The following is a 15052-nucleotide window of genomic DNA, read 5'->3' on the forward strand; positions in this document are numbered from 1 at the left end:
GAACTTTAAGGCTGTTTTCATAACTACGATTAAGAGAGGAGAAGCCCTACCTTGGATCAGGAGCCGTGTGCACTCGCGTTTTCTGATGGTGAATTTAAAACTCGGTCGGAAGTGGGGAGCTTCCTCACATGCTGAGCCCCAGTTGGGTAGGACAGTTCCTCCTCCTACCTCGGTCCAAAGCTGGAGACAGAATCTGGGCAGGGCGTGATCAATCTACCCTGCTAAGATGTAGCACATGATTGAGTTCTCTGCCTCCGGCTTTGTTTTAAACTCAAGAGACAATGAGAATGGAGGAGAGCTGGACTTGTCATAGCAAGCATGAATGGTCCCCTTTGCTAAGCAGGGTCCACCCTCGTTGCATTTGAATGGGAGACCACATGTGAACACTGTAAGGTATTCCCCTTGGGGGATGGGGCCACTCTGGGAAGAGCATCTGAGCTTACCAGTTCCCTCCCTGGCAGCATCTCCAAGATAGGGCTGGGAGAGACTCCTGCCTGTAACCTTGGAGAAGCCGCTGCCAGTCTGTGTAGACAATACTGAGCTAGAAGTCCAAATGGTCTGACTCAGTATATGGCAGTTCCCTATGTTCCTAAGGTCGGAGGCTTCTCCTACCCTAATAATAATGGTGAGAATGAGCCTAGTACACTTATGTGTACACAAGTGTGTACACATGTCCATGTGTTTGTGAAAGATCGTACATGCATTCATTTTAAACATGAACATGGATGACGGCCTCCTTAAATACAGATAGGAAGTGTAAGTGTGTTGAATATAACATGACTAACTATGTCTCATGGATAGCCAGTGAAATAATCATCTGTTGTCACCCACGGAGGTCTGTCTACAGTTGTCACCAGTTATTCGCCTGTTATGTTCAACACATGCGCAGTAGCGCACTTCCTATCTGTAGCCTGCATTTGAGGAGTTCTGTACCCGGGTTCACTTTTAAAGTGAGCATATGTACAGTCATTCAAAGAAAAACATGTGCATGAGTACAAACATCTGTACACATGTGCAACATCATGTCTTTGTGTTTAGCAAGCTCTGGGAGTTCTAGAAGGAGTTTCTTTGAATACAATCCATGCATTTTCTCTGAAACAGAGATGTGTGCTGCTTCCGGAGCTACATTATCATGCCTCTTCTGAGATGTTTCACCTTGCTGATTCTGCAGGTCCAGAAAATGTTAACAAGATGACTTTCACCCACCAAGGAAAACATGGAGAGTAAGTTGGAACCCGTGTTTAGTCGCCAAAGTAAGGTTATGCCCAGAATCTCCTTGAAACTCAACAGGAGGAATTCCCACATATTTAATCATTCTTTTATTTTCATGTCACAGAGGAAAATGGCATTATGCTACTTAAAAAAAATGATATAAACTAGTTGGGCCGGCTGCAGAGCATCTGTGCCTCTAGTTCGCCACTGCTGCCCCCGTCCTGCCACTGTTTTCTTCTCCGTTCGCCCACTGCCGCTTCCCCCGTCCACCACTGCTGTTTCCCCCCTGCCTGCTGCCACCATCGCCGTTGATTTCCTCCCACTCTCTTCTGCCCACCCGCCGCCTTCTTCTTCCTCCACCACCATTTTTTCTTCCCACCCACCCCCAGCTGGCTGGCTGCCGGTTCACACCCACGGCTGGCCTCCTTTAGCCTGGTTTCCACTGCACGTATGAATAGCCTCAGTATCTGACATTAAATGTGTTTTCATATTTCTATTTCTGAGATTTTTTTAAAGCAGTCATAGGTGATGCCCTCTAGTTTGGGGCTGCAGCATATTGCGGGGAGGGGGGTGAGCTTTGTGTGTTCTCATGTAGGCATTATGCTCTAACATGTACGATTTAATTGGCCTTTCTTTCCATGAAGGTCTTCCAAGAGTTTGACTGAAGGAGAGGAGCACAAATCAACAGCTGGGGAAAGAGCAGGAGCAGTGACCGATGGCAGGGGAAAACAAACTGGCAGGGTAACCTCAAGGCATTTTTGTTTTTATTTGAGGCATTTTTGTTTTTATTTATTTATTTATTTATTTATTTATTTATTTATTTATTTTATATGAGTTGACTAGCAGAGGTTGCCAGTTCGAATCCCCACTGGTATGTTTCCCAGGCTATGTGAAGCACCTATATCGGGCAGTAGTGATGTAGGAAGGTGCTGAAAGGCATCATCTCACTCTGTGCGGGAGAAGGCCATGGTCAACCCCTCCTGAATTCTACCAAAGACAACCACAAGGCTCTCTGGTCACCAGGAGTCAACACCGACTCGACGGCACACTTTACCATCTCATGGGATGAGTGCTCATAGTGATTTTGGGCAATGTCTGCCCCGCAAGAGATGGGGGGGGGGAAAGTGAGCACATTGCTGTGCTACACCTTGAGAAAACATCTCGGCACACCTGACTCTTCCTTTCTTCTTGCTCTCTGTTGCCTTGCTTCAGGTGAAGGCTTCAGTCTATTCGGACTATCTGAGAGCAGCAGGCCTCCTCTTCTGGGCCTACGTCCTGCTCCTGTTCGTCTGTCAGCAAGTGGCCTCATTCTGCCGGGGTTACTGGCTTAGCCTGTGGGCCAATGACCCTGTTTATAATGGGACCCAGCAGCACACTGAGCTCCGCATTGGCGTTTTCTTTTTCCTTGGAGTTGCTCAAGGTTTGTCCCAACCAGGCACCTAAAACGTTTCTCCGCGCCGTTCCTTTTAATTGAAAGAACATCCCTTCGGCGTCCTGCTTAGCCTTGGTTGCGGTTGTACTTTAATGTCTACATCAGTGGTTTCCAACCTGGGTCCCCCCCCACCAGATGTTGCTGGACTACAACTCCCATCACCCCCAGCTGGGGATGGTGGCAGTTGTAGTTCAGCAACATCTGGAGGAACCCAGATTGGGAACCACTGGTCTACAGGAAGGCCGAAATTGTACTGCCCTGATGTGGACACTACGAAGCTAGATGGACCAAAGGTCCAATTCGGGAGAAGGAAGCTTCCCATGTTCTTCATTGTCCTGCCCCTTGAGTAGTAGTAGTAGTTGTTATTATTATTCGATTTCTATACCGCCCTTCCAAAAATGGCTCAGGGCGGTTCACACAGAGAAATAATAAATAAATAAGATGGATCCCTGTCTCTAAAGGGCTCACATTCATAACACAAGGTAGACACCAGCAACAGTCACTGGAGGTCCTGTGCTGGAGGTGGAGAGGGCCAGTTACTCTCCCCCTGCTAAATAAAGAGAATCACCACATTAGAAGATGCCTCTTTGCCAAGTTGGCAGGGGTGAAGAAGAAACTTAGTTGAAGAAAGCAGGGTATATATTAAAAATAAATAAATAAAACAATGCTAATGTTGACATTGCTAGGACAGCACATTTTCAAGGGCTAAAGGGCATCTCTTGTCTTGCAGCCATTGGCAAGTTTGGGTCAGTAGCCACAGTGTTCCTGGCCGGCGCAGTGGCCTCCCGCAAGCTCTTCCTGCAGCTTCTGTGGGACGTCCTTCGGTCTCCCATGGCGTTCTTTGAGCAGACGCCCAGCGGCAACCTGCTGAACAGATTCTCCAAAGAAATGGACGCTATTGACTCCATCATCCCGGACAAGCTGAAGTCCCTGCTGGGATTCCTCTTCAACCTCCTGGAGATCTACATCGTGATCTTAGTAGCCACACCTTTGGCTGTGGTGGCCATCGTGCCTCTGACAGTCTTGTATGCTGTCTTCCAGGTACTCCTGATCTAACTTTTGGTGCCTTCTCTGCTTCGCCGTTGGGGCAGTCCTCCAAAAAGGGACGGAGAAGTAGTCGTGAGTTTGACCAAGATGTGAGGCTGGTTCTCACAGTGGGAAATTGGATAGGCCAAGTGCCCTACCCAGCTTTGGGAATTGTGTGTGCACTCCTGAGGTTTGGTTGTCTGTTAGGGAAAACCAAGGTAGGAGGAGGGGGAAGTGACTGAGGTCATTGACACAATCAAAAACTGTGTTCTACCCGGGTTTGGGAGTTGTGTGTGCTCCCAGTTTTTAGCTGTGTGGAAGCAAGGTAGGAGGAATACCCAAGTAGAAGTGATTGTGTGGAAACAAGGTAGGAGGAAAACCTACCCAGGTTTTCTTTCCAACTTGCGCCAACGCAATCACAACTACCTGGGTTTTCCTCCCACCTTGCGTCCACACAATCACTTGCGTTTTCCTCCTACTTTGCATCTACATAGCTGAAAATTGAGAGCACACACAGCTCCCAACCCTGGGTAGAACCCAGTTTTTGATTGTGTGAATGACCTCACTGTGTGGGAGGCAGGTGCAGGCTCTGACAGGGCTACCCTGCCCAGCACTTTTGGGGGAATATCTCAGGAAAGGACCTGAGCCCTGTCCTCCATTTGCGATGCCCAAGGAAAAGGGTGACAAGGTCTCAGGATCTGCCCAGAGGAGGTCCTCTTAAAGGAGGGAAGATGTGGCCCAGCTGAGATCCTCAACCCCAAGGAAAGTTGCCTTGACCCCCATATACACTGAGTAGCCAGAGATGGTCACCCCTCCAGCAGTCATCCCCAGGAGGAGCCCTGGACTTGCTCTTGGAACTCCATGCCACCTAGTGCTGTGCCTAGGGGGTGGGGCCGTAGCTCAGAGGCAGAGCATCTGCTTTGTCTGAAGAAGGTCCCAGGTTCACTACCTGGCAGCATCTCCAGGTAGGGCTGGGCAAAAATCCTGCCTGAAAACTTGGGCAGCTGCTTAGCTAGATGGACCAGTGGTCTCATTTGGTGTAAGGCAGCTTCCTATTTTGGAGGGCCGGGCCTGTAGCTCAGCGGTACATAGGAAGCTGCCATATACTGAGTCAGACCATTGGTCTATCTCACTCAGTATTGTCTTCACAGACTGGCAGCGGCTTCTCCAAGGTTGCAGGCAGGAATCTCTCTCAGCCCTATCTTGGAGATGCTGCCAGGGAGGGAACTTGAAACCTCAGATGCTCTTCCCAGAGCGGCTCCATCGCTTAAGGGGAATCTCTTCCAGTGCTCACACTTCTAGTCCTCCTTTCATATGCAACCAGAGTGGACCCTGCTTAGCTAAGGGGACAAGTCATGCTTGCTGCCAGAAGGCCAGCTCTCCTCCCAGGTTCAATCCCTGGCAGCTTCTCCAGGTAGGGCTGGCTGGGAGAGACTCCTGCCTGAAATTCCCATGAGCTGCTGCCAGTCAGTGTTGGCACTACTGAGCTAGGTGGACCAAGGGTCTGACTCAGTGAAAGGCAGCTTCCTTTCTTCTTCTCTGCCTCTCCCTTCCAGAGCTTCTTTGTCAACACCTCCTGCCAGCTGAAACGCCTGGAGGCGGCCAGCCGTTCCCCCATCTATTCTCACATCTCCGAGACCTTTCAGGGGAGCAGCGTCATCCGCGCTCACAGGGACCAGCGGCGTTTTATCCTACGGAACAATTTCAAAGTGGATGAAAACCAGAAGGCCTCTTTCCCAGCTGTGGTGGCCGACAGGTATAAAGCGGCAGTTTAGAAGGCAAAGAGGATGCTTTGTGGCAGAGGAAGGCAACCTTGGTTCCTCGTTCTGTTGTTGAACTCCAGCTCCCAGCATCCCCAGCCACAAGTGTGAATTGTCCCCTTTGCTAAGCAGGGTCTGCCCTGGTTTGTATTTGAATGGGAGACTACATGGGAGGACTGTAAGAGATTCTCCTTAGAAGATGGGGCTGCTCTGGGAAGAATCTCAGCAGGAGCCTGCTGTTACAGAGAACACTGTTCCCAACCTGCCTGCCCCCCAGATGTTCTTGAATTGCAACTCCCATCATCCCCAGTCTTTGGCCATTGTGACTAGGGATGATGGGAGTTGTAGTCCGATGACATCCGGTGACTCAAGGTCTAAATTATAATAGGTCTAAAATATAATAGGGGGTCTAAAATATAATAGGAGTATCTGGGAGGTAGTAAGGCCCCAAGGCAGTCTTCTTTTCCTTCCAGGTGGCTTGCCACAAACTTAGAGTTCCTAGGGAATGGCATCGTCTTGTTTGCAGCCTTGCTTGCTGTGATAAACAAACCGGACCTCAGTCCAGGGATGGTTGGCTTTTCCATTTCTTACGCTCTTCAGGTAACCTGAAAACATCAAGCCTTTACTGAACAAACAAAACAACCAGGGTGTAATTTATAAGAAGAAACCTCAGAAGTGCATAGGAATCAGTTCATTAAGGCCCAGTAACATTTACCTACCTGCTTGTCAAACTGCACTCTGAGCATGAACATTCTGTCCCATTGGCAACCATGGGGGCAGTTTAGGGTTTTTTGCCCCCTTAGGTTTTTTCCTTCAGATTTTTTGAACACTGACATATTTGTAGATCAACTCAAGTCTGCTGGGACTTCCCACTTGCCCACAAGCACTCCAGTTATCCATCCATAAGGATCCTAAATTTGAACACATTCAGAAATAGTATAAAGGTTCAAATACACCTTTGAGAAGGGGAGTGTGATACGCTTACAATGCCTGCACTTGCATTGTGAGTTTTTGTTGCATGGAATACTTTCATATGACTTGTGGGTTTGGAACATTCTATCCAATTCAGCTGATGGGAATCCACTGCTTCTCTTCCTTCTTTGGCCAGATAACCGGCATGTTGAACTGGATGGTGCGCTCCTTGACAGAAATCGAGAACAACATTGTGTCTGTGGAGAGAGTGAGAGATTATTTAACCACACCCAAAGAAGTAAGCATCCACACTTTTCCACTGTTCATTTTGAATTATTTCACAAAATAGATTGACGAGCCCCTGGGAAAAAGCCGCCGCTAAACCTCCTCATGCTCACCCCTGAATTCCTTCCCAACACAACATCCCTTCCAGAGGCTGTTGTGTGGTGATCTTTGTGTTTCTCTTAAGGTTTTGAGCCCTTTGGGGACAGGGGACCATCTTCTTCTGATTTCTTTGTTTCAAAACAGATGTGATGCAGGAAATCTGTGACTAAATATCCCTCCTCCTCTTAAAAAAGGGTGTTTGTTTTTAAAATAAATGCACACTCTCTATTTTGGTTCTGGCATTTTGAATTGGAGTTATGTCTTTTATCTAGGCCCCCTGGACTCTCGACAATAACCATTTAAGTGAGGATTGGCCGGTTGAAGGAAAGATTGCATTTAGGGGATATAGCTTGCGCTACAGACGAGATTTAGAGTTAGCTCTGAAAAATATCAATATAAGGATCAATGGAAAAGAGAAGGTAAGTTATACCTTTATCCCTCTCAAACTTGGGTCCTCTGATATTGTGGGACTACAACTCCCATCATCCCCATCTGCAGTGGGGAGCCCTGCATTATAGGTTTTTACGAGGCTTGTTTGTTTGTTCCAATTCTATCCCACACTTCCTCCAGAGAGCCCAGAGGGCTATAGATGGTTATGCTGATCCTCACAACAACCCTGTGAGGTAGGTTAGGCTGAGAGAGAACTAACTGGCCCAGAATCTCCCCATGAGTTCCGTGGCTGAACGGGGATTTGAACTCGGCTCTCCCCGGTTGTAGTCCAACCACTACTCCACATGGGCTCCCCACAGTGTATGTTGCCAAGTAGTAAAGGTAAAGTGTGCCGTTGAGTCGATGTCGTCTCCAAGTGACCACAGAGCCACGTGGTTTTCTTTGGTAGAACACAGGAAGGGCTTTCCATTGTCGGTATGAGATGATGCCTTTCAGCATCTTCCTATATCACTGCTGCTCAATATAGGTGTTTCGAACGAGCAACCTCTGGCTTGCTAGTCAAGTCATTTCCCCAGTGCGCCATAGTACTAGTAAAGAAATAAGTAGCACTCGGAAACTTGTGAGCCCTTTGGGGACAGGAAACCATCTTATTTATTTATTCTTTATTTTTCTCTGTAAACAGCTTTGGAAACTCTGTTGTAAAGTGGTATATAAATAGTAGTAGTATAGTGTAACTGAAAAAGATCTTAAGATGGCTTAATGTTGCACAAGCATTCGATTTTGCATCTCGGATCTCTGTTTCCCTTAGATTGGCATCGCTGGAAGAACAGGTGCTGGGAAATCTTCCCTAGCAATGGGCCTTCTGAGACTAGTGGAGGCTGCAGAGGGAGAAATCTTGATCGATGGAGTCAACATTGCCCAGCTAGGTCTGCATGATCTGAGAAGCAAGGTTACTATTATTCCTCAGGTATGACGCTGGAGTCAGAAGTGTGCACGAACCGTCATTCGAACACCGTTTGGGAGTGGGAGCTTTAAGAAAGAGGAGAGACCTGCTATCCTCCGCCCCATGAAGCTTCCTGCTGGGGTGGCACACATCCCAAGTACCCCCACGTGGTGCCAGCGTGCACACAGCATCCGCACATGTGCGGGCACCATTTGCACGGTCAGCAACACCATGCTGACCGTACCAAGGGTGCCCGCACATGCGCGGATGCCGTGTGCGTGCTGGGGCAGCGCAGGGGTACAGCGCAGGGGTCCCCAGCAGTCTCCTCTTTCTTAAAGTCCCCTTTCCCCAATGGTGCTTGAACTGCAGTTCAAACCGTGGTTGGTGCCCACCCCTGTTCCAAGGGCTGTGATCAGTAGTACTGAAAGGGATTTCTTGCATTTCCAAGCAAGCCACTTGCTAAGGAGTTGAGGCAGTCAACATGAGGGAGGCAGGGCCACTAGGAAAGCCAGCGTGGTGTAGTGGTTAGAGTGCTGGACTAGGACCGGGGAGACCCGAGTTCAAATCCCCGTTCAGCCATGAGACTTGCTGGGTGACTCTGGGCCAGTCACTTCTCTCTCAGGCTGACCCACTTCACAGGGTTGTTGTGAGGAGAAACTTAAGAAGTATGTAGTACACCGCTCTGGGCTCCTTGGAGGAAGAGCAGGATATTTAAAATGTTTAAATTAATTAATTAATTAATTAATAGGCAGGCCTAGGCAGTCAGTAGGGCGTTGATTCTTGGGGGGTGCATAAGCAGTACCAGAATATAGCACTGACCATAATTCTTTCTCTCCCTCTTGTATCACACCCCTGAAGGACTGCCTAGCGGTGTAAGATGCAATCCTGCATCCTGCACACTCCGCACCCCAAAATACAGAGTCATCTTTGCTCATTGCACCTCGGCCCCCAATAACAAGCTTGCCCCATAAGCTGCACACCCTCGCTGCAGGATGAATTGCTGGCTTCAGCAGTCATTTCCAAAAAGAGATGGCCCCAGCCTGGCTTTCCAAATGGACACACAGCAGCATCTTTTCATCTCAGAAGTGTTAGACCTTTGCCCCCATAAAAGACAGGGGATGGGGACTTTCTGCCACTGTATTCTCAAAGCAGCGTGGGCTGGCCATTTGCTGATCATCCATACAGGCTGGCCACTTGACCTTGAGGATGAACAGCTTGCACAGCTCAGGTTAAAGCTGGGAGGCAGCACTTCTTGGTCGGGAGGGTGCCCAAGTCAAACTTTGCCCAGGGCACCAAAACCCCTAGGTCTGGCCATGGAGCGAGGCTCTAAAGGTGGAGTGCTCTTCACTGAATAGCAATTTGGACTTTGATGTGAAGGTCCCGTTCAGGCTCATTTCACACCCGAGCCCAACTATTTTTGTGGGTCTTGAGCACTTAGCCATCTTAGGTGAAATAATACTCACAATCATGGACACACCGCAGAACGCCACCTGCTCGGTTGGGGGCGACTTGAAACCGGGCCTTTTCTAGGGTTGCCCCAGGACTTTGGAAGGCACTTCCTAGCGAAATTAGAGCCTCCCCTTCTCTGGATGTTTTTAAGAAGGCACTGAAAACCATACCTGTTTTATCAGACTTTTAGTTTATAGTGTATCCCTGGAAGTTTTTCACACCTGGCTTTTAGTTCGCATCTCCTCCAGAATGGAGATGTACGTTCACATATCGGCCAAATTTACCCTGAAGTCCCTGCGAGCTATCAGGGAAAACGTCACACGCAATTCGGGTTTTTCATTGAACTTTAGAGTGTTGTCCGATTTATATCTGGAGTCCTAAAAATCCACTTATTGTGTTGGTTTTTTGTTGTTGTTGTTGCAACTTCGAACTCGCAGTAAAGGTTCGCAGAAAACCCACAGAAAGGCTTGCTGTCTGGGAAAGCTCCTGGTGTGTTAAAAAGACAAGATGAATGTGCAGCACCATCTCAGCAAGGAGGAGGCCAAAGTTCCTTTTATGTTTTTTTCCCTTCCCTCAGGATCCAGTTTTGTTTTCCGGTTCTCTAAGAATGAACCTGGATCCCCTCCATGAATACTCGGATGAGGATCTCTGGAACACTTTGGAACTGATGCTGCTCAAAAACTTTGTGTTGGATCTGTCTGACCAGTTGGCCTACGAGTGCTCTGAAGGAGGTGGAAATCTGAGGTACCCAGATTTCTTTTTTCATGAAAAGAAAAGGTCTCTTGTGTGTGTGGTTTTTGAAGTTACAGAATTATCAAGATTTTCCATTCGTTGGCTTTTCCTAGACTGGATTTTCTTTTGTAGATTTATCATGCTCTGGGGGTGTATGTTGCATATTGTACATAGTGTTGTGTCGTAAATAAGAATCTGATCCAGAATTAGACCACTGGTCCATCCAGCTCAGGATTGTCTACACCAGGGGTGCACAACTCAAATGTCCCAGTGGGCCAGAAACAACCATGACGATGTATTGGGGGGGAGTCAATTTTCAGTGCATTGATTATTGCAGTAAAATTAATTATAAAGATAAATATTAAAGCAATTACTAGTTAGTTGTGTCCTCCCCCCGCGCGCCCCCCCCCGGCCCACAATTTTGCCAAGGATAATGGACAGAAAATAAGCACAGTCTTTGCTCAGTCAGTGAGTACCTGACTGTTCCAGCCCCCCATAAATACCAAATTTTGGGGCTCCTGCTGTTGATGGCTGTCTGGGCCATCAAAAATCTCCCCGTGGGCCGGATTTGGCCCTTGGTCCTTATGTTCTGCAGGGCTGGTCTACACTGACTGGCAGCAGCTCTCCAGAATTTCAGGCGGGAGTCTATCCCAGCCCTACCTGGAAATGCTACCAGGGAGTGAACCTGGGACTGTCTGCATGCAAGCACATGCCTACTGCCAAATAGCTATGACCTCATCCCTTAAGGGACATCTTAGAGCAGACAACATGCTCATGTATTTATTTATTACATTTTTATACCGCTCTGGGTGGTGCACAACATGAAGCCAACCATCCAAATACAAACCAGGGAAGACCTTGCTTAGCAAAGGAGACAATTGAAGCTCATAGGAACATAGGAAGCTGCCATATACTGAGTCAGACCATAGGTCCATCTAGCTCAGGATTGTCTACACAGACTGGTAACGGCTTCTCCAAGGTTGTAGGCAGGCGTCTCTCTCAGCCCTATCTTGGAGATGCTGCCAGGGAGGGAACTTGGAACCTTCTGCTCTTCCCAAAGCGGCTCCATCCCCAAAGGGGAATGTCTTAAAGTGCTCACACTTCAAGTCTTCCATTCATATGCAACCAGGGTGGACCCTGCTTAGCTAAGGGGACAGTCATGCTTGCTACACAAGGCCAGCTCTCCTCACTATGGCAAGACCAGCTCTCCTTCCCTGATTTAGTTCAAATCATTTCCCCCGCCCTGGTCTGATACTCACCCCAGATGGCACCATGGTCATGTTTCTTCCACCCTCTCTTCAGTGTCGGCCAGCGACAGCTCCTTTGCCTAGCACGAGCTCTGCTTCGGAAAACGAAGGTCCTGGTTCTAGATGAGGCCACAGCAGCAGTGGACCTGGAGACAGATCTGCAGGTTCAAGAGACCATACGGACTCACTTCAGCCACTGCACTGTGCTCACCATTGCCCACCGGCTCAATACCATCATGGACTATGACAGGTAAAGATGCCTTCACATTGGGTCAGAGTTGATGGCATGATGTTTGCATCTTCCCTTTGGTGAAACCACCCTTCAGCAAGACGCCAACTTGATGAAATCCACAGGAGTCTCTCTTCAACTGGATCCAGATCCAAATGGGACCATGCTGGAAAGCAGCGTGGGATCGTGCAAAGGCAACTGGGAACTGTGACTAGGGTTGACGGCACTTGTAGTTCAGTGGCAGCTGGAGATTCATGGTTGCCAACCCCTGACGTAGACAATGGAAAGGGCATAATGAACGCTTAACTGCTATTTTGGCTTTCAGGGTGTGGTTAGGTATAGCCCAGGGATTCCCAACCTGTGGTGCTCATAGACGTTACTGAACTACAACTCCTATCATCCCCAGCTACAATAAATTGTAGCTGAGGATGATGAGAATTGTAGCCCAGCAGCATCTGGAGTACTACAGGTTGGGAACCCCGGGGACACTCCAACACTGATATTTCTGTGTTAATATTTGCAGGATCTTAGTCATGAAAGATGGCCAAGTGGCAGAATTTGATACTCCAGAGACACTAATAGCCCGGAAGGGGCTGTTCTACAGAATGGTGGAAGAACTGGGGCTGGTCTGATGACTGAGCCCAGGAATCGGCTTCTGTGTTGCTGTCGCCCGAAAGATGCCTCTTTCTCTAACGTGTTGTTATTAATGTTCATTGGAAAGCACTTTACACATTGAATGACAGATCAATGTTTCTCTTTGCAGTAGTTCAGTGGGGAGCTCATGGTTGTTCTTATACTACAGGAGGGGGCAGAAACTGAAAGAGTGGCTAACCAATTACCTTTCAGTGAATCCCTGGGAACCTCAGCCCAGATTTCCTTGGCTTAATTCCCACACCCTGTAAACTGGACCACTGAAGCGACACCTGCTCACCTTTGGGCCTCCTGCAGATGTTGGCCTACAACCCCCATAATCCCTGGCTATTGGCCATTACAACTGCATGGGAGTTGTAGGCAAACATCTGCAGGGCCGAAGCTGAGCAGAGCTGGGTTATAGAGAACTGCAGTAGCATTTCTACTGCCTCCTTGAGACACCTGCACCTGCACACAGTGAGGAACATTCACATTATTTGCTGTGCTTCAGGTTGTGGAACTGACATCAAGGTGGTTGTAGGGGCTGCCACCCCATGGGTGGCACATAACACTAGAACCAGGGGTTATCCCATGAAATTGATTGCCAAGACATTTAGGATCAACAAAAGGAAGCCCTTTTTCACACAAAGCATCATCAGCTTGTGGAATTCTCTGCCACAAGATGTGGTGACAGCCAACAACCTGGATGGCTTGAAGAGGGGTTTGGATAACCATGGAGGAGAGGTCTATCAATGGCTACTAGTCTGAGGGCTATAGGCCAACTCCAGCCTCAAAGGCAGGATGCCTCCGAGTACCAGTTGCAGGGGAGTAACAGCAGGAGGGAGGGCATGCCTGCAGCTCTTGCCTGTGGGCTTCCCAGTGTCATCTGGTGGGCCACCGTGTGAAACAGGATGCTGGACTTGATGGGCCTTGGGCCGGATGCAGCAGAGCTGTTCTCCTGTTCTGATAACCCCTGCTCCGCATAGAGTAGTGGTTAGACTGTTGGACTAGGATCAGGAAGACCTGAGTTCAAATCCCCATTCAAACTGTGAAACTCACTGGGTAACTCTGGGCTAGTCATCTGTCTGTCAGCCTGACCTACCTCACAGGGTTGTTGTGAGGGTAAAAGCGACCATGTACATTGCTCTGAGCTCCTCAGAGGAAGAGTGGGATATAAATGTAAAAAATAAAATAAGATAACTTTGAGCAAACCTGTGGCTTTGACCTGTCCACTAGGTCTGGAAGGAGGCAAGGCAAGTCTGGTTACAGGACCCTGGACAGCTCCATGGGACAACTTGACATTCTTGCCAACATATCCCTATTTTCCCAGTCAGTGAATGGGAAAATACAGACATGTTGGCAGGTATGACTTTATCTGACTGCAGACTGAATATGAATATGAAGAATATTTATATACCGCTTTTCAACGGAAGTTCCCAAAGCAGTTTACATAGATATAATTAAATCAATTAAATGGCTCCCTGTCCCCAAAGGGCTCACAGTCTAAAACAGATAAGACAAGACAGACCCCAGCAACAGCCACTGGAGGGATGCTGTGCTGGGGATGGATAAGGGCAGTTGCTCTCCCCCTGCTCAGTAAAGAGAATCACCACTTTTTAAAGGTGCGTCTTTGCCCATTTAGCAGGCTTTGCTCAGTTTGGAGCCAATAATAAAGCTCTTAAACGCCTCTGAACTCAGACTGGGCCCCATCTCCCATCCTGGAGAGTTTATTGTTATCTTGCTTCAATCCTTACAAAAGTGCTGCACAACTTTGGCCCTCCTGCAGATGTTGGCCTACATGCCCCATAATCCCTGACTATTGGCCGCTGTGGTTGGGGACTATGGGAGTTGTAGTCCAAAAGTACCTGGAATACCAAAGTTGTGCAGCCCTGCCTGACAACAATCTTGTAAGGTAGGCCAGTGTTATCCTCATATTGCAGGTAGAATGACTGAGGCTGGGTGAGCATGTTTTGCCCAAAAACACTCTCATGGCAGAAGTAAGATTGGTAGCTGCAACATCCTGATCTGTAGCTCAGTCTCCTAGCTTTCGTGCTACTCTGTGATGACATCCTCAGTGTATTTCTATTGTACTGGCTTGTAATTCACTTGAAAAGACCAAATAAAATTGCCCATTGATCAATACCTATTGCCTGGGATGTGTGATATGACCACCCGGTTATCAAGTGGAGTGTTAATGACCGCGGTTTGGAGGAGGACTGATTCATTTTTACAGAGTTGGACTTGTTGCACAATATAGCCATCATAGGAACACAGGAAGCTGCCTTATACCGTGTCAGACCCTTAGTCCATCTAGCTCAGGATTGTCTGCACAGACTGGCAGCGGCATCTCTAAGGTTGCAGGCAGGAGTCTCTCTCAGCCCTATCTTGGAGATGCTGCCAGGGAGGGAACTTGGAACCTTCTGCTCTTCCCAGAGCGGCCCAATGCCCTAAGGGAAATATCTTGCTGTGCTCACACATGCAGTCTCCCATTCAAATGCAAGCCAGGGGGGACCCTGCTTAGCAAAGCTGTCTGCAGAATAATTTGATTAAAAGTACACCTTTTTAAAACTGTATTAAAAACTGTATCAGGATTATTATTTTTTGCTGGCATGGCTCATTTGCCTTTAACAGCTATAAGAATGGCAGCCATTCAACCCATGCAGGCTTTTCAGTCACAGAGATGGGGAAACCACCTTTTGAGTATCT

At 48.2% G+C, this 15052-nt stretch overlaps 1 protein-coding gene across 2 annotated transcripts in view; it reads left to right on the forward strand.

Annotated features, from left to right (window-relative positions):
* The window catches only part of LOC128336861 (ATP-binding cassette sub-family C member 6-like), a 34725-nt gene extending 20237 nt beyond the window's left edge, over positions 1-14488 (forward strand). For both annotated transcript variants that reach the window (XM_053277177.1, XM_053277178.1), the window contains 12 exons: positions 1172-1223; positions 1857-1953; positions 2425-2632; positions 3375-3685; positions 5227-5426; positions 5904-6030; positions 6539-6640; positions 6999-7145; positions 7925-8083; positions 10086-10252; positions 11543-11737; positions 12240-14488. In XM_053277177.1, the coding sequence (XP_053133152.1) occupies positions 1172-1223; positions 1857-1953; positions 2425-2632; positions 3375-3685; positions 5227-5426; positions 5904-6030; positions 6539-6640; positions 6999-7145; positions 7925-8083; positions 10086-10252; positions 11543-11737; positions 12240-12348 (1874 nt within the window). In that variant the 3' untranslated portion in view covers positions 12349-14488. The remainder of the gene's footprint in view (positions 1-1171; positions 1224-1856; positions 1954-2424; positions 2633-3374; positions 3686-5226; positions 5427-5903; positions 6031-6538; positions 6641-6998; positions 7146-7924; positions 8084-10085; positions 10253-11542; positions 11738-12239) is intronic.
* Positions 14489-15052: the final 564 nt, after the last annotated feature.

The sequence above is a fragment of the Hemicordylus capensis genome, chromosome 13 (genome assembly GCF_027244095.1).
Source record: "Hemicordylus capensis ecotype Gifberg chromosome 13, rHemCap1.1.pri, whole genome shotgun sequence".
Classification (NCBI taxonomy): domain Eukaryota; kingdom Metazoa; phylum Chordata; class Lepidosauria; order Squamata; family Cordylidae; genus Hemicordylus; species Hemicordylus capensis.